The 27300-nt window shown below is 36.9% G+C and overlaps 3 protein-coding genes across 6 annotated transcripts in view; 1 reads left to right on the plus strand and 2 right to left on the minus strand.

Annotated features, from left to right (window-relative positions):
• LOC107679800 (mitochondrial 2-oxodicarboxylate carrier-like) overlaps positions 1 to 4406 on the plus strand; it is a 109112-nt gene extending 104706 nt beyond the window's left edge. For all 4 annotated transcript variants that reach the window (XM_016475472.1, XM_016475475.1, XM_016475474.1 and 1 more), the window contains 3 exons: positions 313 to 494; positions 3175 to 3227; positions 3543 to 4406. In XM_016475472.1, the coding sequence (XP_016330958.1) occupies positions 313 to 494; positions 3175 to 3227; positions 3543 to 3604 (297 nt within the window). In that variant the 3' untranslated portion in view covers positions 3605 to 4406. The remainder of the gene's footprint in view (positions 1 to 312; positions 495 to 3174; positions 3228 to 3542) is intronic.
• A 3622-nt stretch (positions 4407 to 8028) lies between these two features.
• LOC107679748 (paired box protein Pax-9-like) lies at positions 8029 to 15027 on the minus strand. Its single transcript, XM_016475386.1, has 3 exons — positions 14358 to 15027; positions 12312 to 12451; positions 8029 to 9126 (listed from the first exon to the last, which is right to left on the minus strand). The coding sequence occupies exons 1-3, from the start codon at positions 15025 to 15027 to the stop codon at positions 8872 to 8874; spliced, it is 1065 nt and encodes a 354-aa protein (XP_016330872.1). The 3' UTR covers positions 8029 to 8871.
• Positions 15028 to 15033: 6 nt separating this feature from the next.
• Positions 15034 to 16041, minus strand: LOC107679749 (paired box protein Pax-9). Its single transcript, XM_016475387.1, has 2 exons — positions 15878 to 16041; positions 15034 to 15371 (listed from the first exon to the last, which is right to left on the minus strand). Exons 1-2 carry the CDS (start codon positions 15879 to 15881, stop codon positions 15034 to 15036), a joined length of 342 nt encoding a protein of 113 aa, XP_016330873.1. The 5' UTR covers positions 15882 to 16041.
• Between the last annotated feature and the right edge of the window lie 11259 nt (positions 16042 to 27300).

The following is a 27300-nucleotide window of genomic DNA, read 5'->3' on the forward strand; positions in this document are numbered from 1 at the left end:
CAAAAAAAATTCGCGTTTATCAACATCATCCCACAAATCCTGTCTTTAACTTGTAGAATATCCCTTTAACTTTACATTTAAACGTTAACTTTTAGACTTTATTTTACAAATTTTATTTTAACTTTACAGAATATTCCTTTAACATCTTCAGCAAACATTAAAGTAAAGCATTGTTTGTGCCCTTCAAATACAGGAAATGTGTGTTGATCATCATTAATCATCTTATAAGCAAGCTCCAAATAGTTCCCATGCTATAGCAAAGCTCTCGCTCTCTTTACCTTGAATGTATCTCTCTGTCTGTATGTATGCCAGGACCCTCGACTGGAATTCATGAGGAAGTTTGCTATTGGTTTGGTGTCAGGAACGGTCTCATCCTGTGTGAACATTCCTTTCGATGTCGCTAAAAGCCGTATCCAGGGTCCTCAGCCTGTTCCAGGGGAGATCAAGTATCGCAGCTGTTTTCAGACCATGGCTCTTGTGTACCGTGAGGAGGGGTAAGGCCATCACCCAACAACTAAAGGTGTCAAAATTACACCCGACAAGAGGCATCAAACCAGCCAGAACTGCCATGAGGTTCACCTACAAGAAAAATGATACAACATTTTATGTTTATCCTCTGCCCACAGGGGACAAGAGGGCAAGTTTTGACAACCAGCAAATTTAAGCACCCTCTAAATCTCAGTGTAATTATGTTTTCCTTTTGTTCTGAGCTATATGCTGGAATTATACAAATTAGCACTTTGTGTCACTTCTTTTGTCTAGATCTATTTGAATTACATAAACTTTACCTAACATTTTTAGTGGATACTTGATCTGGATCCATATACTGGATGGTTATGTTTTACCATGTGCATATCGCATCCTAAAACTTAGGACACTAATAATGGGTGAATGATATAAGGCTGAATTTTTTTTCTATTAATAAAGTATACAAAAATGAATTTATACACAATGACTTAAATACACATCTTCTGTGATGAGCATATTTTTAATTTTTTATATCAAATTTATTTATTTACTTAATTACTTACATATTTACTTTTTTTTTTTTTTTTAACCATAAAGTAAAAATATGAGGGGATAAAATCTATTAATAAAGTATACAAAAATTAATTAAATGCAATTCATACACAATGACTTAAATATACATCTTTTGTGATGAGCATGTTTTTAATCTAATTGAAAACTAATTTTTATATATTATTATTATATATTTTATTTATTTATTTATTTATATTTTTGCCATAAAGCAAACGGTATAAGGGGGCTACATTATGTCAAATTTTTTGGCATGATCTTTTGTTATTTCTTAAAAGAATAAAATAAAAAATCTGCTTCACTGCTTATAAATATGTGAAAAGTACTGACATTGTTTTATAATAGATAAATATGTTAGCATATTATGACAAATAAGAATAAGACCTAATGCTCAAAAATTGCATTTAAAGGAAGATCTTCTTCAGCAAGCGTGAGATCAGCTGGCATGTTAATATAACTTGTGTACATTCATTGTGTAAACACTATGTCGATTCTGACGTGGGCTGTTGTTTTTTAGTTGAGACTCTAATAATGCTCATAGCGTCTTTCTGTCTCTCTCTTTCTCCATCTGAATTGACAGCCCTCATGGGAAGCTGTGAGAGAGAATCAGTAGTTTTATGGCCCTTCAGGGCCTTGATTGGCCCCATTCACTCTGTACAAAGGGAACAGCAACTCGTTTGTTATTAGAGGCAAAGAATTGAGGCCTGATCTTGGGCAAGGCTGTGTGTGTGTGTGTGTGTGTGTGTGTGTGTGTGTGAGAGAGTTAAAAAGAGAGACACTGAAGCTGTTTTAGTTTTAGGGGTGCTGAGAGGGTACCCCATCCTGTCCAGCCCTCTAACACGACACAGTCCTGGCTAATTAGTGGTCCCTATGGGAGACGTCGTTAAGCAGGTCCTAACGAGGCGCGCGGCGCTCAGCGGGTCAGTCTAATCAGACAGCAGGGCAGAGAGGAAGTGGCTCAAGCCTTATTAACACCAGCACAAGCAGAGGACAGAGGCTGGGACAGGGAGACCGCCAGGCCCACTGCCAGAAATCAGCTTGAACACATTAGGGCAGGTACGCAACTAGACCAGTTATTAGTGCCCTATACCTTTCCACAGACAGATCGAGCCACAGAGAGAGATTAATTACCTTAAAGGTATAGATCAGTCAAAAAAAAAGAACAAGAAAAAGACAATTCTGTCATTTACTCACCCTTGTTTTGTTCAGAACCTGTATGAATTTCTTCAGTGAAACACAAAAGAAGTTTAAAACATGTTAGTGCTGCTCTTTTCCATACAAAGAAGTTAACTTTCAAGCTCCAAAAAGGACATAAATGCATCATAAAGGTATCAATAAGTCATCCATATGACTACTCTACATTCCATGTCTTCTGAAGCCACATGATAGATTTGTGTGAGAAAGCAATCAAATTTTAAAGGGATGTCATTTATTCACCCTCATATCGTTCTAAACCAAAAGACCCACCCTTATATTGTTCTGATCTCATCATCATCAAAGCAGAAATTTTTATATTTTTAATGAAACCTGAGATTTCTGTCCTTCTATTGAAGTCCATTTCTCCACAACTTTGAAACTTCAAAACGTTTATAAAAAACGAATCCATAAGCACATCAAATATGGTAGGTAAACAGAAGCTCAAATGAGCTTACTTGAGGCATGAGAACTTGTTTGAGCTTCCACAACTAGACCAGTGAAGTTTGTTCTCATGCCTCAAACAAGTACGGTTGACCTTCTTTTTTGCCATATTTGATGAGATTTATGTATATGTGTTGGCCGGTGTGAATAAAAGCCCAAATTTAAGTGTATTCAAACATGCCTTGAGAAAACCAATTGCATTTGGTGTTGTTGACATTTGAATAGCAATTTACATGTTAGTCCATTACACATACAAATCAAATGGCTTCAGAAGAACTTGAATATAGTGCACAAGTAGAATAGACTACTTTTATGATGCTCTAATGTGCATTCTTTATGGAACAGAGGAGCATTAACATTTTTTTAGAATTCCTCTTTTTTTATTCCACAGAAGAAAGAAATTCAAATCATTAAATTATAATAAATGTAACTGTGTGTGTGTGTGTGTGTGTGTGTGTGTGTGTGTGTGTGTGTGTGTGTGTTTGTTTGTTTCTGCAGATATCTTGCCTTATACAAAGGACTGATTCCCAAGATAATGAGACTTGGACCAGGTAACATAAATAAAGTACACCTAAAAATGAAAACTCTGTCATCATTTACTCACTTTCTTTTCTTCTGTGGAACAAAAAAGAAGATATTTTGAGAAATGTCTCAGTGTCTTTTGTCCATACACTAAAAGACAATAGTAACTGTTTTGGTTCTTCCTCAAAATATCTTCTTTTGTGTTCTGCAGAATAAAGAAAGTCATACAGGTTTGGAACGAGGATGAATAAATTATGACAGAATTAAATCTTTTAGGTGCACTGTCCCTTTAACATATCATAATTATCCATGCCCTTTAACTGTTGTTTACTTTCTGAATATAGGAGGCGCAGTCATGCTGTTGGTTTATGAATACGTATCTGACTGGCTGCAAAAGAACTGGTGATCATCTGCACATCACCATCAGTCTGTACTCCATCCCTTCCAGGTCGATCAAACACAATGCCATGATTGTTCCTCAACAATCAACACTACCAACCACATTCAAAATCACAGCTCCTCAGACATGTGACATGTAGACTCTCCACCACAGATGCTTTGCAACAGCACAGTCACTCCCTGGTTCTTGACATTCCAAGTCTCGTTTATATATAACAGAACACAACTACTGAGACATCTGAGAGTTACCTGTCCGCATGCCTGCATATGTAATAGTAACCACAGCAGCTCTACACACCCTAACTGAAAATACCAAACAGAAACAGCACCTCATTTTTAACCTATATTCAGAATTTTTGACTGAGCAAGACTGAATTACAGTAAGCCTGAGGGATGTGTCTGCTGTCTTCTGGATGGCTTCCTTAGGACTTTGACTTTATTAGATTTGGTTGTAAATCCGTCATACTGTATTTCATTTTCCATGTTGAAGCTATTCAAAGCTCTCAAGGTCCCACTTCTCAATAGCCGTGTCAACAGTGTTTCAAATTCAAAGCACCCTTGATGTGCTTAGCGCTTGAAAATGTGTTAAGCAAAATCATATTGGTAAATTTAGACATAAGCACAAATTGAATTATAGGCATTCAAATGGATTTCAAAATCATTTTTGATATACAATAATTATAAAACTGTAATTATAACAACTTGTTAGCACAAAGTGGTTACAAGTATTCATGTAATAGCTGTATTTTGCTAATAAATGCTCCTGAACTACAATAAATCTGTGAAATTGGTTGTTGGTGCCTTGAAATAAAACTCTTCAAAATTACACATTTTGACCAGTGAATTTTATGACGTTTCCAGTTGATTTCTAGATGAAAATAAATATTTTATGAAACATTTTATTTAGTTTTTTTCTTTAAATATTTTTATTTACTTCTAGAAATTTCCATAGCAATTTTAAAATGTGCTGATATTTAAAAGTTTTCCATAACTGTTGGCCTGCGTCTTTTGAAACATTGCTGTTGTTTAACATTTAAATCATTTGAATTTTTAGGCTTAAAGGGTTAGTTCACCCAAAAATTTAAATTCTGTCATTAATTACTCACCCTCATGTCGTTTTAAACCCGTAAAGCCTTTGTTCATCTTCGGAACACAAATTAAGATATTTTTGATGGAATCTGAGAGCTGTCTGACCCTGCATAGGACAGCAACGCAACTGAAATGTTCCCAAGTCCTGAAACGTAGCAAGGAGATCTGTAAAATAATCCACGTGACATCAGGGGTTCAACCGCAATTATTTGAAGCTACGAGAATACTTTTTGTGCACTTTATTGTTGAATAAAGTCGTTTTTTTTTTTCTTTTGCACACAAAAATTATTCTCATAGCTTCGTAAAATTACGGTTGAACCCTTGATCGACTTGGGAACATTTCAATTGCGTTGCTGTCCTATGCAGGGTCAGACAGCTCTCAAATTCCATCAGAAATATCTTAATTTGTGTTCCAAAGATGAACTAACGTCTTACGGGTTTGAAACGACATGAGGGTGAGTAATTAATGACAGAATTTTCATTTTTGGGTGAACTAACCCTTTAAGTTCATTTACTGTAATTTACTGGTTTGTTACTTATAATTCCTTGTTATTAGTGATAACAGATTACAGTGGGAAAGGAATCTCTGTGGTGACAATCACTAGCGATGATGTATCACCTGATTTTTTTTTTCTCCCTTCATACTGCACTCCAGTATGTCATCATAGCGTCTTGAGCCAAGACGCTCGCTCTCACTCATCTCTCCTGGCCTGCAGGCTGATTCATCATAGCTCAGCACAACTTAAAATAACAAAACTGAAAAATGCAACTAAAATCTAAACAATCAGGACGGCCTCTCAATGCTGTCATAATAAAAGTATGAAGCGCTGCGGCCTACAGTAGATGGGGAAGACAGTTTCATATTATTCACAGTCTACCTCTGTGTTGCTAAAAAAGATAACTAGTTGGATGAGTTAAAACAATACGTCATCCTTTGAATTCCACCCTGACTACATTTCCCTCCTTCGCTTTAAAGGTCATGTTTTATGTCACTTCGTTGACTTGAAGACAGTGAAGGCAATTGTTATTCTCATCTTATGTATAGATGTCAGTCTGAGTTGCACCTCAGGCTCTCATCCTCCGCTTCAACTCTTGATTGGTTGTACGCTGTCAGTCCTTTCAACGGCCTTTTAAAGCTTCTCTGAGTTACAACACCGAAGGCTAACGACACCAGACACATTTTCAGACTGTGCTCATAGTTTTCCGCTAAATGCTTAAAAGACCTTCTTCCAAGTCATTTGAAGCATTATTTCAGATAATTTAGTCTTTTGTTATATAATCCCTTAACCTTTCTCTTCCTTTCACTCTTTCGTTTGAAGTTTTTCCCCGCCGTTTCTTCAGATTGCGAGGTTTCACTGTGGCAGCCAGATATACACACTGTACCAGAAGAACGAGCAAAAACTGACACTTACCTTTGAGCGTTTAAGACATACTGTTCTAGCACACGAGGGAAAACAGTCTGCTTATGGTCAGCCGGCCTTTAAAATCAAGCTAGCACCTCGGCCCGGTCCACCCACAGCCCCCTGTACAGTGTTACGGTGCTCCGTGCTCTTGTCTTCAGCCTGATTGCACACAGTCAGCTAAAGATAACCATGTGACATTTGACTTGATTTTCCATAGGAATTCATTCTAAACAGATGTGGGCGCGTGAGCAAATGTGTTTTCACTTTCCTCCGTTTCAATGGTGGCTTTAAGATTAAGGTGTTTGTCACATTTCCTCCTGTCATGACTGTACGTGTGCTGCGCCGCCTTGAAAAAATACACTTTTTCTGTGTTATTTCAAAAACTTACCAGTGATTTTTAAATTAGATTAATCGCCACGTTTTACGACTTTTTTGACTGTATGTTATTATGTGTGGCAAACTCCCAGTTGTAATGAACCAAAGTGTCATGGTTTTTCTCAAATAGGCCGGTCTTGCTGTGTTCTCTGTACGTTCGCCTTTGTTTTGAGAGGTTTTTTTTAACGTCTGTTGACCCTGTATTAAATGAACGACTGTGATGTGTGCCTCCAGTCGATTCATTTGTATTGTCAGCAAAGCCAACGTCCGTATCAATGCTGTCAGAGTAGGAAAATGGCATTCAAAGTTGTTCATTTGAATAGAATAGGGTCTTGGGAGTTTGTCTGGTGCATTGTGACATGTGATACCCTCTATGTGTGGTGGCTTTGTGTCTGCCTTTTTGGTGGTGTATATGTGTTCAAAACAGCACCTCGATCCCGAAGCAACGGTCCGTGACCACGGGGTTGGGGTGAAAGTGTTTTCCAAGTCAAATCAGCAGCAGTGCCTGCCAGAAGGACTGTTTGCGCTGCAACATGTGGGGATCTGCGTATATCGTAACGTTAGGGACAGAGAGCGTGTGTTTGTGAATTGTTGGCATGGAGGTGGTGTGTTTGTGGAGGTTGGGATTTCTGAATATAAATGTATTTTGTTGTGTTTGTCATGTTTTAAACATTACATGGAGCTCAATGCTATGTCTTTCATTTTTATGCTGTTTTGGACCACCAAAAAAGGAGGCAGTGGGTGTTTAAACAGTGGGGAAGCTTTACCCCATTATGACATGCAGCCCATTAGCTTTTCCTTTCTCTCATAACTGTATTGTTTCACATCAGCTCTGACTTTAGATAAAGCTCAGAGGCAGGAGCGCTCAGGAATGTGTGGCCATTCATGTAACACCTGAGATGCAAGGCCTTGCAATGGTGTTTGTGCATTCATGTTGCTGCATGTGTGTGTATACGTGTGTTTTTTCTCTTGCTGGGTATATAGAACTTCTATGTGAATTGCATAAATTCTAAGTTAATTCAAAAAACAAATAACAAATAAATTAAGGCATTTGTGTCTACCATTCATCATGCACGGTATTATTAAATTGATCACATTAGACACTACTTTTTGTAAAACCAGAGACTTTTATCTGTCTGTTCTCCATCACCATTCAAGTGTTAGAAAAAGTAATACTGCTAAAATTTTGTCTTTGTATAAATGACATTCATCTACTAAATTAATAGCAATTGTTTAACGCATTGTTTTATAATGGGATGAAACTGTATTCTTTGATTTCATTATTTCACAGCAGAGATTATTTTAAGGATATATAAATAAACTAATAATAAATATAAATAAACCATTATTATTTACAGCTGTTATAATTAGTACACTTAATTTTTTTGCACTTACACTAAATGTAATACACAATTTTTTAAGTAGTAGTAATAATAGAAATTATTAGTATTTATAATATCAGTATTATTATTAGTAGTATATAGTGGGAATGTCATTAATAACATTTCTTCAGAATGAACGTAGGCGACAAAATAAATAATGAAATAAAATGATATTAAACTGGTTTTTACACATGTCTCTTTTAATAAGATACATTCAATTTCATTGTGCAATGCCTGGAGGTGTGCAGCTTCACTGATCATTAATGTTGCATGAATGAATGCTCCTGTTGTCAGAATGTGCGTCAATGTCCCACATAATGCCTCTTCTCCCCGGTGCCGTGTCAGTTGCACTTCATTCAACGTACCTTACAATCTAATAAATAAATGTAATAACTTTTCCCAAGAGCTCTGGCATACAGTATTAGTGAAGTGAAACTGGTATCCAAAAAGACAAAAATATGATTTTTATCAAAAACATTTAAAAAAAGAAACAAAGCAGAACATCTAAACATTAGCGATTTTTAACACCCTGAAAAAAACATTTACATGCAAACTGGTCAGTTGTTTTACATGAGATTTGCTTATTCAATAATTTTCTCGGAAACATACAAGAACAACATATTCACAGAGAAGCACCAAAATTTAACTCTAGTGATGACACAGTTTCATGAGGAATGCCCAACACTATCAGACCAAGTGCACTGCACACCATTGCTGATGTTCTTTACTGATAAATCCTCTGCTCAGATCAGATCGGACTGGACGGCCTTTGCATATCCTCACTCTTGCTCTTTTGTCTTGTGCAAGTGAGAGATGCTGATATGGAGGAAGGGAATGTGGGCATACAGAACGGTAGATGGCTCATCTGACAAGTCTTTTATAAATATTGTAAAGCGATAAAGATCGGTCCATCTAGAGAGAGCCAGGATGAAAATGTCTGAGGTGTTGTGTTTTACCCCATCTCTCTCGTTCTCTGTTGTTGCCTTTCCGTTCTGTTCTCCGAACCCCCCGTGCTCCTAGTACAGTCACAGGGCCGAGGCGGCGACCAAATGGATGGAGTCTCGCGTGGCAGCCGAGCTCTTGAAGGCCAGCGGGGTGGGGATGTCACAGCTGTGGGGAGAGAGAGCACTGCCACTGGGCGGCTGCCATGTGGGGCCGGTCACATAGGCCGACGTGGTGCCGCTGTACCCCATGTAGGGTGACACTTGGGTGGGAGGGTGGTAAGGATGGATGCTGGGAGCTGTGACAGAACTGTTCATTGTGGGCAATCCATTCGGCGTCTGAAAACAGAGAACAGTGAGCGTAAGACTTTAGAGATGAGCCATTGAGATGAGCACAAAGATATCACGACAGCGAGGATAAGATAGTGACGGGTGAATGTTAAAAACAGAAAGGGAGATTTTCTTGCAGAGTCTGTGAATGGAGATAAAGGAGAAGATATTAAAAGATTTGACGGAAATGGAAAAGCTATATGGAGGGAGATGCAAGAGCAGGAATGTCTGTAACCCTTTGGCAGAATGTCAGTATCAGTTCAGGATGAGAGGAATTCATATGATTTACTCATTATGACACTCTTGACCCCTAGCACTAGCACATCCGTGTACATACATACATGGTATTCATTCAATTTTTAATTCATTACTTAAACAGCATAGAAAATAACCAATTTGCATTCTGCCACAATTTATCTTGAATGATTCAAATCATGCACGAACTAATAATTAAGGCGATAGCAGATATTACGGTCAAGCTTGACATAAAAAAGAAAAACTTTGAAAATGTTACACTTCTTATTAAGAATTCACGTATCAATTCTCACGTAACGGTGTATGTGTATATAGCCTAACAGCGTAAAGTATCTGACATACAGGCATGAACATTTTCAGGCGGCTGAAAATGATTAGCTTGTTTCAGTATGATTTTTACGCAAATGATCTGATGTACTTTTTACACATTGTTAACAAAGTGTTATGATTTACCAAGCTCAAAATCCAGTCGTCGGAATTCATCAGCCCTATACCACTGCGCGAACAGAAAAAAAAATTATTGATTCCAAAATGTTAGATAATAAAGCTTTTGCACCAGCATTTGTGAGTTGTTGTGTATTGCAGTGTATATAGCCTATGCGTGGTAATATATTTCCAAACAAATATTTGTGCCTAAACAAAATATTGTGACTAAAATAAGAAGTGACAACTTATTTTAAAATCATTTATTTCAATCGTTTGCTGTATTTTAAGTATGTTGCTATACTGAACAGATCATCAGTTTCTCAGTTATCGTTTTTTTCCAACATCATAGATAGACAATATTATAACATTAAATAAATTAAGCTTAATGTAAGTCATCTTTTATCCTCTAAATTATGTTTCTATCTATTGCGTTTGTTAATGAATCATGTCGTCACGCTGTGAGGATTCAAATAATAGACATATACTCATATAGCGTTATGCTGTAAGGTTTAGATAGTTAAATCTAGTATTTGATATTTGAATAAAAGTTTTCGAAGTAAGCCTAATAATGCTCAGTAAATTGAATATTTATTATCAGCCTACACCTTAATTCACTGCACAGTAAATGTAAATGAAATGTATCGGTTCATTTCGGTTATGAGAAACGCGTAACATAGCCTAAATTAAAATCGTGTGAATGACGATTCATTTTCAAAGACCCTTCTTGGTTTTTACTCATATTTTTTGTTGTTGTTTCAAGCTGTCGGGCTTTCTGACAGATGCAAATAACTTCTTTAAGCCACAGTGTTTTATCTATTTACTGTCTTCATTTATTGCGTAGTCCAGCCTGACTCGTGATATCTGATCATTTATCCAAGATGACAGACTCAAACATTCGGTAGTCAGTGCTATTCATCATCTATCCGAAGGTTACAATCTTCATAAGCAGGCTACAATCTTAATTTTTAGGTTTCAATCAGTACACGCATAATTTACGCTAAAACGATGTTTCAGCATCAGTAACAAAGATTTATTCCATCGTATTCCACGACACATAAATCTCTAAGACCCACAACAAACGATTAGACAATCTGTTTGTTGCTGCCTAGCAGTGCGCGAATAAATAATGCGAGCGTCTGCACCGGATGGCACTTTATCCGCGCGCACTTTCCCCTCTCATCCAAGCGCATGAGCAGCTAGACACTGGTGCAGGAGTTTCTTGACAAATATAAAAACATTTGTCTTTTACTGTTGCTACGGCGCAAGTGTGCAACACCAGTGTGCAGAACAACCAGCCACGAGCCAAAGGAGTTTCCATAATAGCATATTAATAATAACAATCGTGATAATGATGGCAATATCTATCCGAGTATTGCTCTAATGTAAAACAGGTAAGGGGTTTAGCAATCCAACGGTTTCTGGTGAAGATAAAAATGTGCGAATAGAAAATAAAAAAATATAATAATGTATAAGTACACGTGTTTATTAAAGTATAATAGAATGCATATTTATTGAGTAAGGAGCGTTGGCTTCAAGTGTAAATGTGCATTAAAAACAAAGATAGACACTTTTAATATTGATTTATTGTTTATTATATTTTACATTAATGTAGGCTATGTAAAGCAAATGTTTAAGGCTTTAATGAAAGATAATAAGTAATTGATAAGACTTCGATAAGCCGTACACAAAATATTTTCAATTTTAAAACTGAACTATATAATAATTAATCATAAACTGATTGATAAAAATATAAATCTAATAATATTTAACCTTATTGTTCTGTTTTTCTTCGGCTGATTTTGGGTAAACACTGGTTACATAGAAATCGTAAATCATTTATCTCGACACAATAATTTTCTTGAGAAAAAAATCAAAATTCGTTAAGTCTCAGAAAAAAACATATTTTGACTATGTAGTAAAATAAACGTTTATGACAAGTAAACGCATAATTCAAGTAATTCAAGTCTCTTAATCAGAAAAGAACAGGATAAAAAATATTGGTTAAATGTTTAAAAACTATGCAAAATATTAGATCAAAACGTTTATTACAAATGTATTTGTCACACACTCAGTATTACGCTCTCAAAAAAAAAAAAAAACATTGAGGAATATGAATACATTTTAATTCGGAGGTATTGTAGCCCACGCATAAACCTTGCACCGTACAAAAGCTTCGTGCAGCAGCGAAAGCAGACACAAGTAGGCTAAATAGTGTCGTTCATTTTATTAAAATTAAAATGTGAGATACTACATTTAATTTGTAAATACTTCTAAGAAAATGAAACCCAGTGACCCACACTCTGCACAAGGCCTCATATGCCCGCCCGCGCCAACGAACACTCGCATATTCTGTTACACACACACACACATACATACACACACGGAATTGAGAGAGAACAAAACAAGTTATGGAATTTTGACTATTAATTTGCTGAATCGTGTTTTCTTTTTTCCCCTGCTCCTTCCAGATTTGATTTGATTGGTTTTACTGTTAACATAGGAGGCTTCTTTACCTGTGTGTATTTTGCTTCAGGTTCTAAGTGAGGCTTATCCACACCACTGACTAGTGGAGAATTCGCTGGTGAAAAATTACTCCTGTTAATAGCTCTCCATTCTTCTAGTTTGGCGCTGGGAAAGGACGGACTGTCACTAACTGGGGGCAAAACAGAGACATGGAAGACTGGAGTCAGACAGGACAAGCGTGGGGAGTAGAACTGCTACAAGAAGAACTTATTCAGTATAGTCTGCTGCACTGCCAACCATCTCAAACTCACCATACTCACTAAACACACAAAAAATGGTGTGTCACGTGTATGCACTCTATTCCGTAAAAAAAGCTCAAACACGTTTTTCATGAGCAATTTATGATCATAATGACGTAATGTTAGCATGTTTTAAATCAAATAAAGAAAATATATGATGTTCTTATACCGTAGCACATATAAGATCTTTCTTTCTGCATCGAAGATGCGGAAAAGATATCAAAATTTGGATTTATGTAGTTAATTCATCAGATGAAGCTTACAGTGTCATGGAGTCCTTCGGAGCATTTACCCAGAGTCTTCCTGGGAGGACAAATTCGATTTACTTTAACCGTTTCCCCTTTTTGCCTGATGGATATTATATTATACACGGTTCCTAAAGTTTGAAATTGGAAAAGAAAGCCCACCAGTGTTGTAACCTGAGAGGGCCACAAAGTAGATTTCCCCCCCTGCCTTCACGGAATCTGTGTGTCTTTGTATTGTTTCACAACTTATAAACAGGAATACACAATAAAGATGCCATACTTTGATGGAGTTTAGTGCAAATCGATTGTACCAGATCAATTTAGTTTTAAAAAGGTCGATTAGGAAAAACAAATCTACAGTTACATAGACCAAATTTAATTAAAATGCATACTTGGCATGAAGACTAGATGATGAGCATGACCAACCATTACTCAGTGTGTGTGTATGAGAGAGCGAGAGAGAGAGAGAGAGTGAGAGTGTGTGTGTAGGCCTAGCTGGTTGTAACCGAGCTCTAAATGATGACAAACTGTCCAAAAGTTCGCGGTACGCATTCTTCCTGTCAAACCGTCCTTGAAAGTATGTGTTTGTGGATGTTTTTCGGTGTTTGCTTCGCTAATGTTGTGGTGAAACGGTTGCTACACCTTATTGAGTGTAACCAACATCATACTTTATTTAGGTTTTCGAAAGCTTCCCTAAACATCTGCTAATAATTTGGAAATGCATTAATGGTTTATAAAGGTCGCCTATACGCAAAATCCTCCTCTGCGTTTGAAACATTATTGTCAACTATTGAAAATAGGCAAAGAACTACAGTTAAACAGGACAGGCTGCGGCCTTCACACTTTTTTTTGTGTACAAACACACCAGAACAGACAAACCGATTTTAAAGACTGATTCAATTTCCATGAAATGGAACAATTGCTTAAAATAAATCGTGACATTAATTGTAAAATGCTTTCGGCGTGAATTCAAGTAGGCTAATGCGTTGCTTAAGATGGTTACTGAAAAAGTAAAACATTGCTGTGTAAACATTTGCAAGTAAACCTAAATTGTTTTGTGAGGAGTTGAGACGTAAATGTTGGCCTAGTCTTGTAAAACATTGCTAACTATGAACACCTAATTTTATTTTTTTTGTTCTGCTGCGCCGAGTTGTCCAAAATATTCCACATCCGCTGCCTAATTATTACAACAAAAAAAAACTTAAACCATCTGTTTCAATGCAACCGTGGGGCTTCTGCACAAATCCCAGCACGCTGTTTGTATCATCACACCTTGCTGTACAAAAACGTTTGCTTTTTTCTTGAGGACCCTCCGATACATGATAAATAAAATAATTCAGTTAAATAAAAATGATTTTGGATATCTTAATAATCTTATGCTTTGGCCCTTCCATCACAACCAAAACGTCTCTTTTAATTTTTTCTCTGTTGCGCACAAACACACACAGTCACACACACTTGACAGGCCTGAGAGCATTGACTTTTCGCATGCCCCCACACGCACTCACATGGACAAGGACTTTCTTTTACCAAAAACTAAGAGGATGCTTACTTTGCTGCTCCGTTATTGATCGAATGCCCAGAATATCTGTAACAGAATGAGAGGAAGGCCATATCCTATGCATTGCCATGTGTCCAGGAAGAGTGGGCATGCCAGGCGGAGTTGGTACTTTAGTCCCAGTGGCTGCGATCGGAGTTGGATAGGAGTACAGGTGATTGTAAGGTAGGGTTGGTTGATGCTGGTGATGAGGGGCCTGTTTGCTCGACTCGTACTGGTTCTGTTGGGACAGATTTCCGATCTTGTTGCGGAGAATCCTACTAATCGAGCTGACAGAGGGCAGATTGAATTTATCACACACACCGTCCGCAAGCAGTCTGTCTCGAATCTCCCAAGCGAAAATGCCGGGATCCCGTTGCTTGTAAGTCCTAATGTGCTTGACTACGGTTGGGGTCGTGACCCTGGGTTTACTGCCGCCAATTGCGCCGGGAAGTATTGAGCCGGTTTCGTTGTACCGAGCCAGAATCTTGCTCACACAGCCGTGAGAGACGCGGAGCTGCCTGCTGATGTCGCAAGGCCTGATGCCCAGCTGTGCCAGCTCTACTATCCTGAGCCGGATGGCATTGGGTAGGGGTCTTCCGTTCACAAAAACACCGCCTAGCTGGTTCACCTCCCCAAAGGCTGGCTCTAGTGATGCAGATATATGAAGAAAAAAGGATTGCATAAAACATCAGATTTTTACACCGTCCGCAAGCAGTCTGTCTCGAATCTCCCAAGCGAAAATGCCGGGATCCCGTTGCTTGTAAGTCCTAATGTGCTTGACTACGGTTGGGGTCGTGACCCTGGGTTTACTGCCGCCAATTGCGCCGGGAAGTATTGAGCCGGTTTCGTTGTACCGAGCCAGAATCTTGCTCACACAGCCGTGAGAGACGCGGAGCTGCCTGCTGATGTCGCAAGGCCTGATGCCCAGCTGTGCCAGCTCTACTATCCTGAGCCGGATGGCATTGGGTAGGGGTCTTCCGTTCACAAAAACACCGCCTAGCTGGTTCACCTCCCCAAAGGCTGGCTCTAGTGATGCAGATATATGAAGAAAAAAGGATTGCATAAAACATCAGATTTTTACCAGGCCCTGAACCGCGTCTGAAATAAAAAAAAACTTTTGGATAAATGTTTCGGTAAGATTAGCCTACTCTTTATCGGCTGTTTATATTTGCATTGAATCAAAGATTGCAATTTATGTTCAGTTTTATGTTTCAGTTTATTGCATTGAGTGGAACAAACTCACAAGTCACTCTGCAAATTCTTTAAACAGAAAAAAAACACCAAGTTACTACATTCTTTAACACGTAGGTCATAATAAACGAAATGGCACATTCAGTAGTTTTGGACGCGATTAAGCTCATTCGCGGCAAAGTGCCATTCTGTTTCCCGAAATGACCGTCAAAGCATCCGTCGATTTAAAAGTCTGAGTCGAGACCTGGATCATACGTTACTTACTTGTCTAACCCATTTTTTCCCCAAAAGTGTTTATTAATGCCGTTCCCATGTGGGAAAACATGAAATATGGATCTTACCCATTGCGTTTAGCCTGCCGATGAAAAAAGAAACTTCACTGTGCTGTCCTTTTCTGACCTGTTCCGAGTCCAGTTTAGCTGGGTTTTATTGCGCCGAAGCCGATGTGGATGGAAATTAAGCGTCCGAGACGGATGCGATACCGATTAGTTGCAAGAGAGGAAAATTCGCCTTCTGTTTCCTGATGGCAGGGAGCACAGGCTTACATTTCAATCCCAGAAAATGATGGGCTGGCCCTTTACACATGTCTCCAAAGCGAGGTGCTGCCAGCCAATCAAACCGCGCGTTTCTTCCTTGTTCTTTTTCTATTGGCTGACAATTTTGACATGACAGGCGCTTGCACTGGCGTAAGACTCCCCTCTCGCGTTTGAACTAGTGGACAGGGTTACCCGAGTGTTGGTTTTCCTTTTAGACAGATCTAAGGATGGTAAGTGTTTGAAACATTGCACTGTAATTTTGTTTCATAAGCATAAATTCTAATGATTTCGTCGACTAAAACAAGGGAGAAATTTGCAGGGCAGTATTTTTTAAACAGGGGCCCTGTGATTTATCCTGATGTCATTTAAATTGCTCTTAATACGCGTCCGATTTATTAAGTGGTTTGAGTAATAATGAGTACAAACGACATCTTTATAAATGCATTTTCATTTTGTCATATAGCCTAGTTCCAGAACCAACATTTAGACGTGCTGTTTTCGATCTGAAGAAGAAAAAAGAAGGGCTAAACAAGTGACCATGGAACAGTCCCAAAAGTCGTTCTACGTTAATGGCTTTTTTTTTTTTAGCTTTGTTTAACATTTACCTGTAAAGTGCTGATTCTTTACATAAAAAAATGATATTTTGTATAAACTCTTCATAACACATTGCCTTTTCTGCCACAATGTAGTCACTGTGCGAAAATATGAAGATTTTAAAAATATGAAGGCCATAAACGAGATTCTTTTATGCTTTTATTTTCATTGGATTATGTTTCCATGGCAAAGCAATCACGGACCAATGAAGTCTTTGTAAAGGAGACAACGACTTATGTGTTAAAAAGGATAAATATTGTCCGGTGTATGTTTGATGCTGAGGATACCAATAGGCTAAATGTGAGCTATCATTAATAACATTAATAACAAACTGACCTAATGTTAAAGTATATATTTAAAAAAAAAAATGTATATATATATTTTACGGTTTTAATTATCATGTGTTTTCGGTAATTGGTTGGTACACATAGGCTATACGAAACATGAAAAAAAAAACGTGTAGTCTATTATTTTTATGTTAATATGTGTGGGCATATATACATATGTTATTAAATATATATGTTAGTATATAATACGTTTTATGTTGAGGCCTACAGGATTTGAAACCCCTTTTAAAGTTGTCAGGTGTAGAAAGGTCATGTATTGTTTAGCTGCGTTCGGGACTGTTTGAACACAATGACAGCCACGGCAAAGATAGTGGGATGTTATTTGTATTATTGTTGCTTCCTGTTTACTCAAAAGACTTGAGCCCTTTCATGGTTTCAGCGTTTGGTTTTCTCTTACTGTTTAGAGTATTTCTATCTCAAATCTCACCGAGGGCTTTATACTCTTAGTTCGAATCTCGAAGCTAACTAATTTATTTTTTTTTGTATCCGTTTCACAAACTTCGTATGGATAAAAAACGAATTGGCGTTCATTTATGTGCATTTCAGCATTGTCCCAAAAAATCATTAAATTAAGATGCTCCTTGACGTTCTCCAAGCATTTCCTACACCATAGAAATATGTTTTTATCTGGGCTGGGTTTTAAGGCCCATCTCCTGTGTGTCGCTACTCACTAAAACGTTTCCTATTTGTTGAGATGTCTTAAATCACTCAAATATCTAAGTTTCCAATCGATCTATGAGGGAGATTCAAAACATTTGCATTATTCAAATCAGACTTTTACTTTCTGAAGAACTACCTCCAAAGTAAACACCATAGGTTTGGCTTGTTTGTGGCTTCGGTCGAGTGAGAGGACAAAACAGATGTGGAGTATAGGGAACTCCAAAAGAAAGTGGATTAAACCTGATCTCGTGCTGTGTTTAGGTTAAGTGTCTCTGGAGACGCATATATCGAAAGAAAAAATACGATGACTATTCTCCAGATTAACTGTTTGGATATCTTAAAGCATTTTAATGTAGGTTTAGTTTAGTCGCTGTATTTAATGTTTTCTTGCGTCTTTTGATTGCAGAAGGAGAGCATAAATCCCGCGCACTACTGACCACTGAAAGATAGAGAAGGGGGTGCGTTAATGAAGTGTGAAGACTGATGTGAAAGGAAGCCTGCTTCCACACTTTCAGACTTTGCGTGGGAGAGACCCACATGATATTAGACTCTACAGTGGCTTTGCAAGACACCGTGAACTTCTTGGAAATAGTCCACGAATTAATTATGAAAACAAAGTATAATCATAAACGTAGTGTTCCGCGATAGTAGCAATGACAGTATATCCAAAATTGTATGCAATATTTTAAAAGGAATAGTATTGAAACAAGTAGGAATAGAGTAATTAAAAAGGATATTCCTTTATGATTTTATGCAGTTTTTTTATAATGGGAGATTTAGGTGGAATATTTTCATAGGATACCCGATAAGACCCAAATTAGAAACGCTATTAACCAATTTTAAATAATTTTCACATTATTCGTTTATTTATCATTTCTATATAGGCTACTATGGCTAATACGAAAGCGCACATTTCTATTTCATGTTAGGAAGCCGATTTATAATTATATAAATGCATAATTTCTGGCATCGGTTCTTATTTGTAATTTGTTTGTTGGTTATCACTTATTAGACATTAATATGGTGAATTTGTTCTACATCGTAGGGGTAAGCGATTGCTTGATTATCGCCGGTTGCTATGTTGGAATGGAGCTGATGAAGTTGGGTGCCTTGGATGAGAGTACACGGCCATGCAGTTTAATTTCAGCTTGAGCTGCACAGACTGGTCAGAATAATAATTTGTCTTTCTATGACGTTTTGTGTCTTTCTTTTGAAGATTTTTTTAAAGGGGTCGTTCACCCAAAAAAGAAAATGCTGTCATCAGTTACTCACCTTCATGTCGTTCCAAACTTGTTTGATTTTTTTTTCTTCCTGCGGAACACAAAACAAGATACTTTAAAGAATGTTGGTAACCAAAGAGTTTTGGTAACATTGACATTTATTTTTATGGACAAACAAAACACTGAGACATTCCTCAAAATATCTTATTTTGTTTTCCACCTAAGAAATAAAGTCATGCCGGTTTGGAACGACTTGAGGATGACTAAATGATAACAGAAATTCATTTTAGGTGAACTATCTCTTTATCGGCTTGAGGAGATGGTTCACAGCACGTCAGTTCACGTCAGAAGATTTCAGCACTCTGCGCAACGCATCTCACCAGCACGCTTCATTCATAAATACAATAATCTACATGCATGTTTCTATGTGGTTCTCAGTATTTATAGGACGATGAATGTTTTATAGGCTAGATTAAACGATCTGGAATATTTTACATGCAAATGATGGGTTATATTTCTCTATGACACACCCCACATTTATGAAGAATCGTTTGTGTTAATTTCAGACCAGCTCGAAATGTTTTTCGTTCGGAAATGTGCGCGAGAATCACAAGTGCAGCTCACTGCTCAAAATTGTTCTTATTCGTCGCAAGAGCATTCCATCATCCTGTCCTACTTGGGAAAAAAAACATCTGCATTTATACAATTAATATTCTTATTAAATATTATTATACATGGTAATAAAAAACCGCTTGTGTGGTCAACAGGGAAAAAACAGCGCTTTATATTTAAAAATAATAATAATGATAACAATAATCATAATAAAAAAAAATAATAATTGTATTATTATTGAACAAAAATAGTGCATTTAATTAATCTGTATAATAAAAAGAAGCCAAGTTCACATGATACGCTTCATCTTAAAGACTGGTCGCACATGGTCCGAGAGGGTGGAAGTCAGAAGTTTATTTTGACTCATTACACATCTCAGCTGCCATGAGCTCATTACATTTGAAAGCATCTGACCCTCTGATAGTAATGACTTTGTACATTAAGACTAGTTAATCTCGTTTTAAGAAGCACGCTTCAAGAATTTCAGGACCAGAAATTAAGAGAACACTGAATGTGGCAATGATTTCAATCATCTCCTATTCTCTGTGTTCTTTAGTGTAAAGCCGATGCCATCAGTCAATACGTTTCCGACTGTGGGGGGCCATGATGAGAAGATATTCCTAAAACGTGACGGATGAACGCAAAAGAAAATAGGCGATTCTGCGACGAGCATGCAGAGTACTATTTACGTTATAGCTAATAAAATAATCGAAAAGATCCATTGTTTTGAGCTTAGATACTTGAGGGGCTACAGTGTTTTGATACGGTCTTGGACATTCATCTGGCATGGGCTTCTCATTCATAAAAACGGAACGGAAAGTGCATGGTTCGAGTCAGTGTCATCCACTTTTTAGACCAATGTAATTGTTATGTGTATCATTAGATACCAGTTGAGACACCAGGTGTTTACCCACTTCTAAAGAAACATTCGCAGCGGTTACTAACATATCTTTATTTATACACTCGTCTCAGTTGTTTTTGTCTGGAGCATTAGTTCGGGTGTGTGGTGAAAATAGCTTTCAAAGAGAGCCCAGGAATATTGTATAGCCTACTATTTCACCGAGGGAACAAATGGCCATGGTTTTGCATGGTCATTTGACAAGCAATTGCCATAGAGTCATTACAATTGCTTGGCCTTCTGACGATTGTGATTGGATATAGATAGATACTCTATTAAACATTTAAAATGTGATCATGCACGAAACAACCAAACATTGCTAAAACAATCAATGCGTTGCATTCTATAAGCAGTCAAAAAAACTGACTGGAATAGGCGAATCAACATATCACTAATTAAAGATTACATTTATAAAATTTGATTGTAGACTATGTTTATTATCAACTCACACATTTTTAAGCCATTCCTAGAATCATGCATTTTGACCAGAATGTATTTTGCTAAAATGTAGCATTATATTTGGGCAACAGGCGAGTTTGTTCGGTTGATTGAAGTGAACCGTCGTGTATGAATTCCGCTAATAATGTCAAAAATATCTTAATATTTCATATATAGTTATGGAAGTGTGTATTGTATAAAGAAGCTTTTCTTTGCTAAGAACAAAATGTTCACTTATTTCAGGATGATTTGATTAATTGATATAGCCTATAATTGGCGCAAACTAACTATCATTTTAGGAGGAAATGCAGTTTTATAGAATATAAAACTGCATTTGACTTGACATTGTGCTTGTAATGTAAGCATACTTTCTTACGGAAGTTCTCTAGAAAAACATAGATAATTGATTGGTTTAATGTTTCTTTCGGTTTTGATTGGTTCAAAGTTTCTTTAAAAAAAGTGCCCAATCCAGTTTATGATACTTAGCCTATGCAATAATATTCTATTTCACGAAAATACAAATCGACTGCTAATTATGGCGTATCTTCACAAAATTTCCCATTTATCATAATTGCAGCATCATTCTAATTCGTGTCATTCATAACACATCTCGTCCTAATAATTATATGGTAAACTTAGGTTATGTTAAATGTGTAATTTTAATTTGGGTGTCAATCAAATGTCATTGCCTAAATCAAAACAATAGGCTTCTGGGTCTACCCACCCACGAAAAAAAAAAAAGATGGAAAAAAGTGATCTGTTAGGCCAACCGTAGGCTGATGATGAGATGAGTCACAAGAACGCGGAGAAAAGTGGGCCCAGTTTTTTTCTATATGGTCACTTTCAAGACAGCATGTCACAAGCATCGATAAAATTGTGGTTTTATACGAGTTCTTTAAAAAGTTTTTAAAATAAAACTGGTCGCATTAGTGTGAGTTAATGGGAACAACAAAAACAATAATAATAATAATGATAACAATAATAATAATAATGATGATAATAATTTAAATACGATACATTAAACCAATCAAATATCTAAGCTGTTACGGAGTAAAAACCTAGTTAAAATTACATTTTAAAAGTTTAAAACGTTGTGGCATAAATTATTTTTAAGCATGTCTGGATTACATTACTCAACAGTTATTATTTACAATTTAAAAGGATCAACTGATAACCATAACTTTTATCTACCAAATGGAATTGACACCATTAAACTGCTTTGCCAGTTAACACCTCTAAAAGGTTGACTGCTCCTGTAACTTAAATCCGGCCGTAATGAGGACTTTTGCAGATTAACGATGGGTGTTTTGGGGCCAGAGCGGGATTTAGAGGGACAAAACCAATAATATTTACGATAGTTTTAAGCATCGATCACATCGACAGCTTTTAGTTTCTCCACCTGTGTTTGATTAGCATTAAAGATTACATTCCAGCCTAGTTAACCCTATTTTTTTTACATAAAAAATGTACACAAAAAAATTCATTCTATATTTCATATTTATGTTTAATTACGACAGATGGACACAGGCGGACAACTGCATAATTCAACTGAAATGCTGAAAATGCTGTATAGGCCTATCCCACAGTATTTAACATGTTGCAGGCTACGCCCTTTCATTTTTTAATTTTTAAAATTAATTTATTTTTTATATTAATTTCCATCTTGTCTTTACGTTTGTACCACTATAGAGATCATCAAGAATATGATATATCAATTATAATTTGGAATTTGTTTTTCAGAGGCATGATGGTGCAATTTTGACATTCTTCTTCAAAACAAAAAAATCAGATAGCATGCCTCAGTTTCTACTTCATTGAACCTCTTTATTGTCGCATAGGAAAACTATTGCTATCTTAGCATTTAATGCGGTTCCATTTAACATTTCCAAGGTGAGACAATGATGGGGAAGTAGCTCCCTCTGCTGTTCACTTTTCGTTATTACGTGGATGAGAAAAAGAGTATTGGTCCTGGCAAAGGACACCTTCACTCTATGTTGTTTATCATTGCATACAAAAAAAGTTTTATCGTGCATAGAGAGATTCATCAACTTCACATAAGAAGGGAGCCAGTGGAACTAAAATTGTGTTGATTTAAGTAGCAGAGAGAGTAGCCTACAAAACACTGTCAAACAGACCACTTAGAGATTTCAGATCTGTTGTTGCTATACTTATTTCAGGACAGTAATGGGCCACTTAGCTAACTAGTGGCCCATTGTACCATAATTCTCCCTCCTGTCATGTACATATAAATTTACGTAAATTGCGGAAAAAAATACAAGCATATACTTGCGGTATATACAAGCAAGCAAACGCGTAAAACTAAAAACTGAACTCATCATACCTTACCACAAGGTCGTACAGGAAAACATTTTGTTAAATTTTGTTACTGTAGGCTATAATACGTCATATTGTCGTGTTTGAGTAGAAGACCACAGTAGATCCAACTTCTTTCAGCAACAGTGTTCCCAATCCTGGTCCTGGAGCACCCCCAAATGGTGATTCATATTACAATAAACCGTAAAAGTGCATGCTTTGTCTGGTTGAATTTTTTTAAAGGGGTCATATGATGCGATTTAAATTTTTCCTTTCTCTTTGGAGTGTTACAAGCTCTTGGTGCATAAAGAAGATTTATAAAGTTGCAAAGACTAAAGTCTCAAATCCAAAGAGTAGCGCTTGTAGTTTGTCATTTCTCTGATCACAAATGCAGACGCGGTTTTATGTTTACGCAGCGAGTAAAAAGAAAGTATAAGCCATTATAATCCGTAATTATGTCCACTGGATGAAACAAATGCCTCGTTTGTAATGGGTTTTATTGGTTTTGTCTGGTCGTGCCGGGAGACGACATCACAGTATGGTAAGGGGCGTAACATTTCCGCCACACGCTTGAGATATTTGGCCAATCAGAACGCACTGGATAGCTGGCCAATCAGAGCACACCTCGCTTTTCAGACCGATGAGCTTTGAGAACCGAAATCGACGCGTTTTTATGGGCAACTAATTGACAGGTATAGGTTCTAGCATTATGCAGTCTTATTCTCAAACTACTAGGCTACTTTTTAATTTTTATTAATTTTTTTAATTAATTAATTTATTTATTTATTTTGCAGTTCAGTCTGGTAAATTACATTTTTCTATAACAGCGAAATGTAAAAAGTTGTAATGTGAAGAAATTGGCATTTTTGTCACACCATGAACAGACAGTCAGTGACTGTTAGTAGATTGGGCGATTTCTGGCATCTTCAAAATGAGTGCATGGAGAAATGAACAAAAGTTCTTAATCTTGCACGAAGAGATCATAAAGGTTGTGATATAGGCCCATTTGAAAATCGTAAGTGAATAGCTGGGATATCGTTTTCTAAGTTGCACCTATTGTTATAAAAACTATTTATTTTATAAAATAATTATATTACTTCCTTTTAAAACAGGAAGTTTGGGCAAGGCGTATCTTGGCTGCGTTCAGCCCCGACAAAATGGTGCAAAACTTTTTTTAAACGGAAATGGTGATGCGTTGAACACACTGTTCTGATGATGCAAGAGTTGCAACTATGGCAGCTGAGAAGGCCATTCTTTGTGTTCTTTTTGAAGAATTTTCGGAGCCTGATGAAATCGGTATAAATACGTGTTTAATACTGTAAAATACGCTCGATGGTACAGTCACTGCCCTTGCCCTCCAGAATAAAAGAGAACATCCCAATCAAATGAAGGGATTTGTGGAAACTGTGGTTCCTAATTATTGTGATCCAACATTTGCCTCACATTTCAGGATGAAAAGACAAACATTTCAGGCGAAGGATAATCCACTTCTTACCTCCGAGACTGTGTTATTATCTATATGACCTTATTATTTTTATTGAGTATTCGGCTTATCATTATTGCTGATCACTGTTGTTGTGCTATGTTATTGTAATATTTACCATTATATAATCAGAGGAGAATAGAAAAGTTTATGAAAGTGTCACTACATAATACAATAGCAAAATATATAAATATGTATAGTATTTTTATGTAACATTAATCAGTATTTAGCACACAATAGAAGACATTGCAATTACTAAATGATATTTAGACAGAAGTTCCAGATCTATACTTGTGCCCTTATTATTTCAGTTATTTTGCCTTTAATGTAAATAAACATGTGCAAACAATATACTTGCTCTTGAATACTTTAATTTATTTTGATGTTAATTACATTGTGCCAGCTGTCTCTTTAATGCCGCGTGGTTTATATACATGTTGCTGCTGAATGGGCTGACATTTTTGACACACCCACCAAACAAGAGAAAACGTATCTCAAACCCCGTTGCACACTGTTTCCAGGAAACATGCCGTTCAAACCGGAAACCGTAGCAAAACGTTGCGCACCGGTTTGAGCTTGAACTTGCCCCAGGTCTCGCCTCTTTTTTTTTTTTAAATAACCCGTCACAGCCATAATCTAGTATTTGCTATGCTTGCCAGTTAGTGTCAGTTCTAGACGACACGCCCACGGACCGCCCACTGTCTGTTAACTGTGTGTCCTCCTTTTCTTTCCTGATGATGTGAAATGACAGAGGAATGGAGGCAAGATTTATTTGTAAAATGGAATGTCTTTGCTCAGTCAAGCGCTGTATTTGCGCAAGTGCATTACCTGAGTGTTGTTCACGCTTGATAAATTCAAATATTCCTATAATCTTAGTAAAGTTGTTGAAGGCGATATTTGCTGTAAACTGCAAATGTAAAATGCTATTTTGTGCCAACTGTGAAAGGCAAAGGAGAATGTATGCGTGTCAGTTATTTTAATGTCAGTTTTATATATATTATACACACACACACATATATTAGTGCTGTCGAAATTAGCGCGTTAACGCAGGCGATTGATATTTTCAGTTTAACGCGTTAAAAATATTTAACGCAATTAACGCAGGGGCGGGGCCAGGGTTGGTCACCCCACTCACAACTGCACTTTTCCTTGACAAGAAGTGCTTTTATTTAGTAGCAGAAGTCTTTGCTTATGGAAAGCCATTTGGGTCAGAATTCGCCTGCTTTTCACCGCCGTATCAATATTAAAACGCCGTTTTCATAACGCCGTTAGGCGATAAGTTAACGGCAGACGCCACCATGCGTTAAAATAACCCGACTGACGTTAAGTTAAAACCACACACCACTTAAAGGGATAGTTCACCCGAAAATGAAAATTTGATGTTTATCTGCTTACCCCCAGGGCATCCAAGATGTAGGTGACTTTGTTTCTTCAGTAGAACACATATGATGAAACTTGTAAATAAAATAATCTGATGTATAGCCTATGTACAATTTAATAACATATAGCCTACTTTGATAGGCCTATATGAATTGGGTGTTTGTCAATGATTGCATGCGGTCGGAGATTCCCGTGTTTACAGCTCCGTAAAATAATACTGGAAGCGCTCTAGTTTTGCTGTATAGGCCTATAGATAAAAATATTAAAATTACAAACACACAACATTTTGAGTTATTTCCATTTCTGAAAAAAAGAATGTAGGCCTAGTAATTGATGTTATAAATACACACGCCTGATTTTTGTTTTAATAGCTACTCCCCAACACTGCATATAGCCTAGTTTGATATATGAATTGGGTGTTCGTCAAAGATTGCATGCGGTCGGAGATTCCCGTGTTTACAGCTCCGTAAAATAACCTACTGGAAGCACTGTAGGTTTGCTGTATAGGCCTATAGCTAACAATATAAAAATTACAAACACACAATAACATTTTAAATTACTTCCATTTCTGAAAAAAAGAATGTAGGCCTAGTAATTGATGTTATAAATACACACGCCTGATGTTTGTTTTAATTATCCATCGTACATAAAAAAAATAAAATAAAAAAAACCCATTTGCAATCAAGACTGAAAAAAGTGAATGTAAACCAGATTTGGCCCAGACTCTGTTGCTATCTGTGAAGCCAAGCATAAGAATAGCCTACTAATGTAAATTTGTTAACCCACAGTAACAAATTTGAACAGATTAATCGCATATTTTCGTTTCCTGCATGCTTTTTAAAACACAATAAACATTTTTTTTTTTTTTAGGAAAATAAAAAGAAGATACGTCTCATATAAGTTGCATTTTCAGAAATAATAACGGCAGGCCTAATATATTAATTTATAAAGAAACGTAAGGTAAAGTTGGGCTTACCGCTCTCATTAGGCACAAATCCAAATGTGTCCATATTCGCAATGTAGCTGAAGCTAAACTATTAGCCTTATTAGGTAAAATAGGCTTTGTAGTTCACGTGCGTTCCAGTATCGACGGAAAAATATCATAATGAGCAAAAATATGCCACAGTGGACCGGGTCTCACACCGAACAGCACGGTGAACGGATGCGCTGTTTCCAATGAATGCAGTAGCTTAGTGTGCGCGTGAGGCGCTGGCGCGATCAAACAGCTGAAACATAAAATAGACTACTCCGTAATTTTTGGTCATACAGTAAAGGCATAATTC

Source organism: Sinocyclocheilus anshuiensis, unplaced genomic scaffold (genome assembly GCF_001515605.1).
Source record: "Sinocyclocheilus anshuiensis isolate Anshui unplaced genomic scaffold, SAMN03320099.WGS_v1.1 scaffold676, whole genome shotgun sequence".
In the NCBI taxonomy this organism is placed as follows: domain Eukaryota; kingdom Metazoa; phylum Chordata; class Actinopteri; order Cypriniformes; family Cyprinidae; genus Sinocyclocheilus; species Sinocyclocheilus anshuiensis.

Coding starts and splice junctions, on each gene's coding strand:
- LOC107679748 (XM_016475386.1), bottom strand. CDS start 15,027: ATGCAATCCTTTTTTCTTCATATATCTGCATCACTAGAGCCAGCCTTT. Junction 12,452..14,357: donor ATCAATAACGGAGCAGCAAA/GTAAGCATCCTC, acceptor TTTTGCCCCCAG/TTAGTGACAGTCCGTCCTTT. Junction 9,127..12,311: donor CTGAAGCAAAATACACACAG/GTAAAGAAGCCT, acceptor CTCTGTTTTCAG/ACGCCGAATGGATTGCCCAC.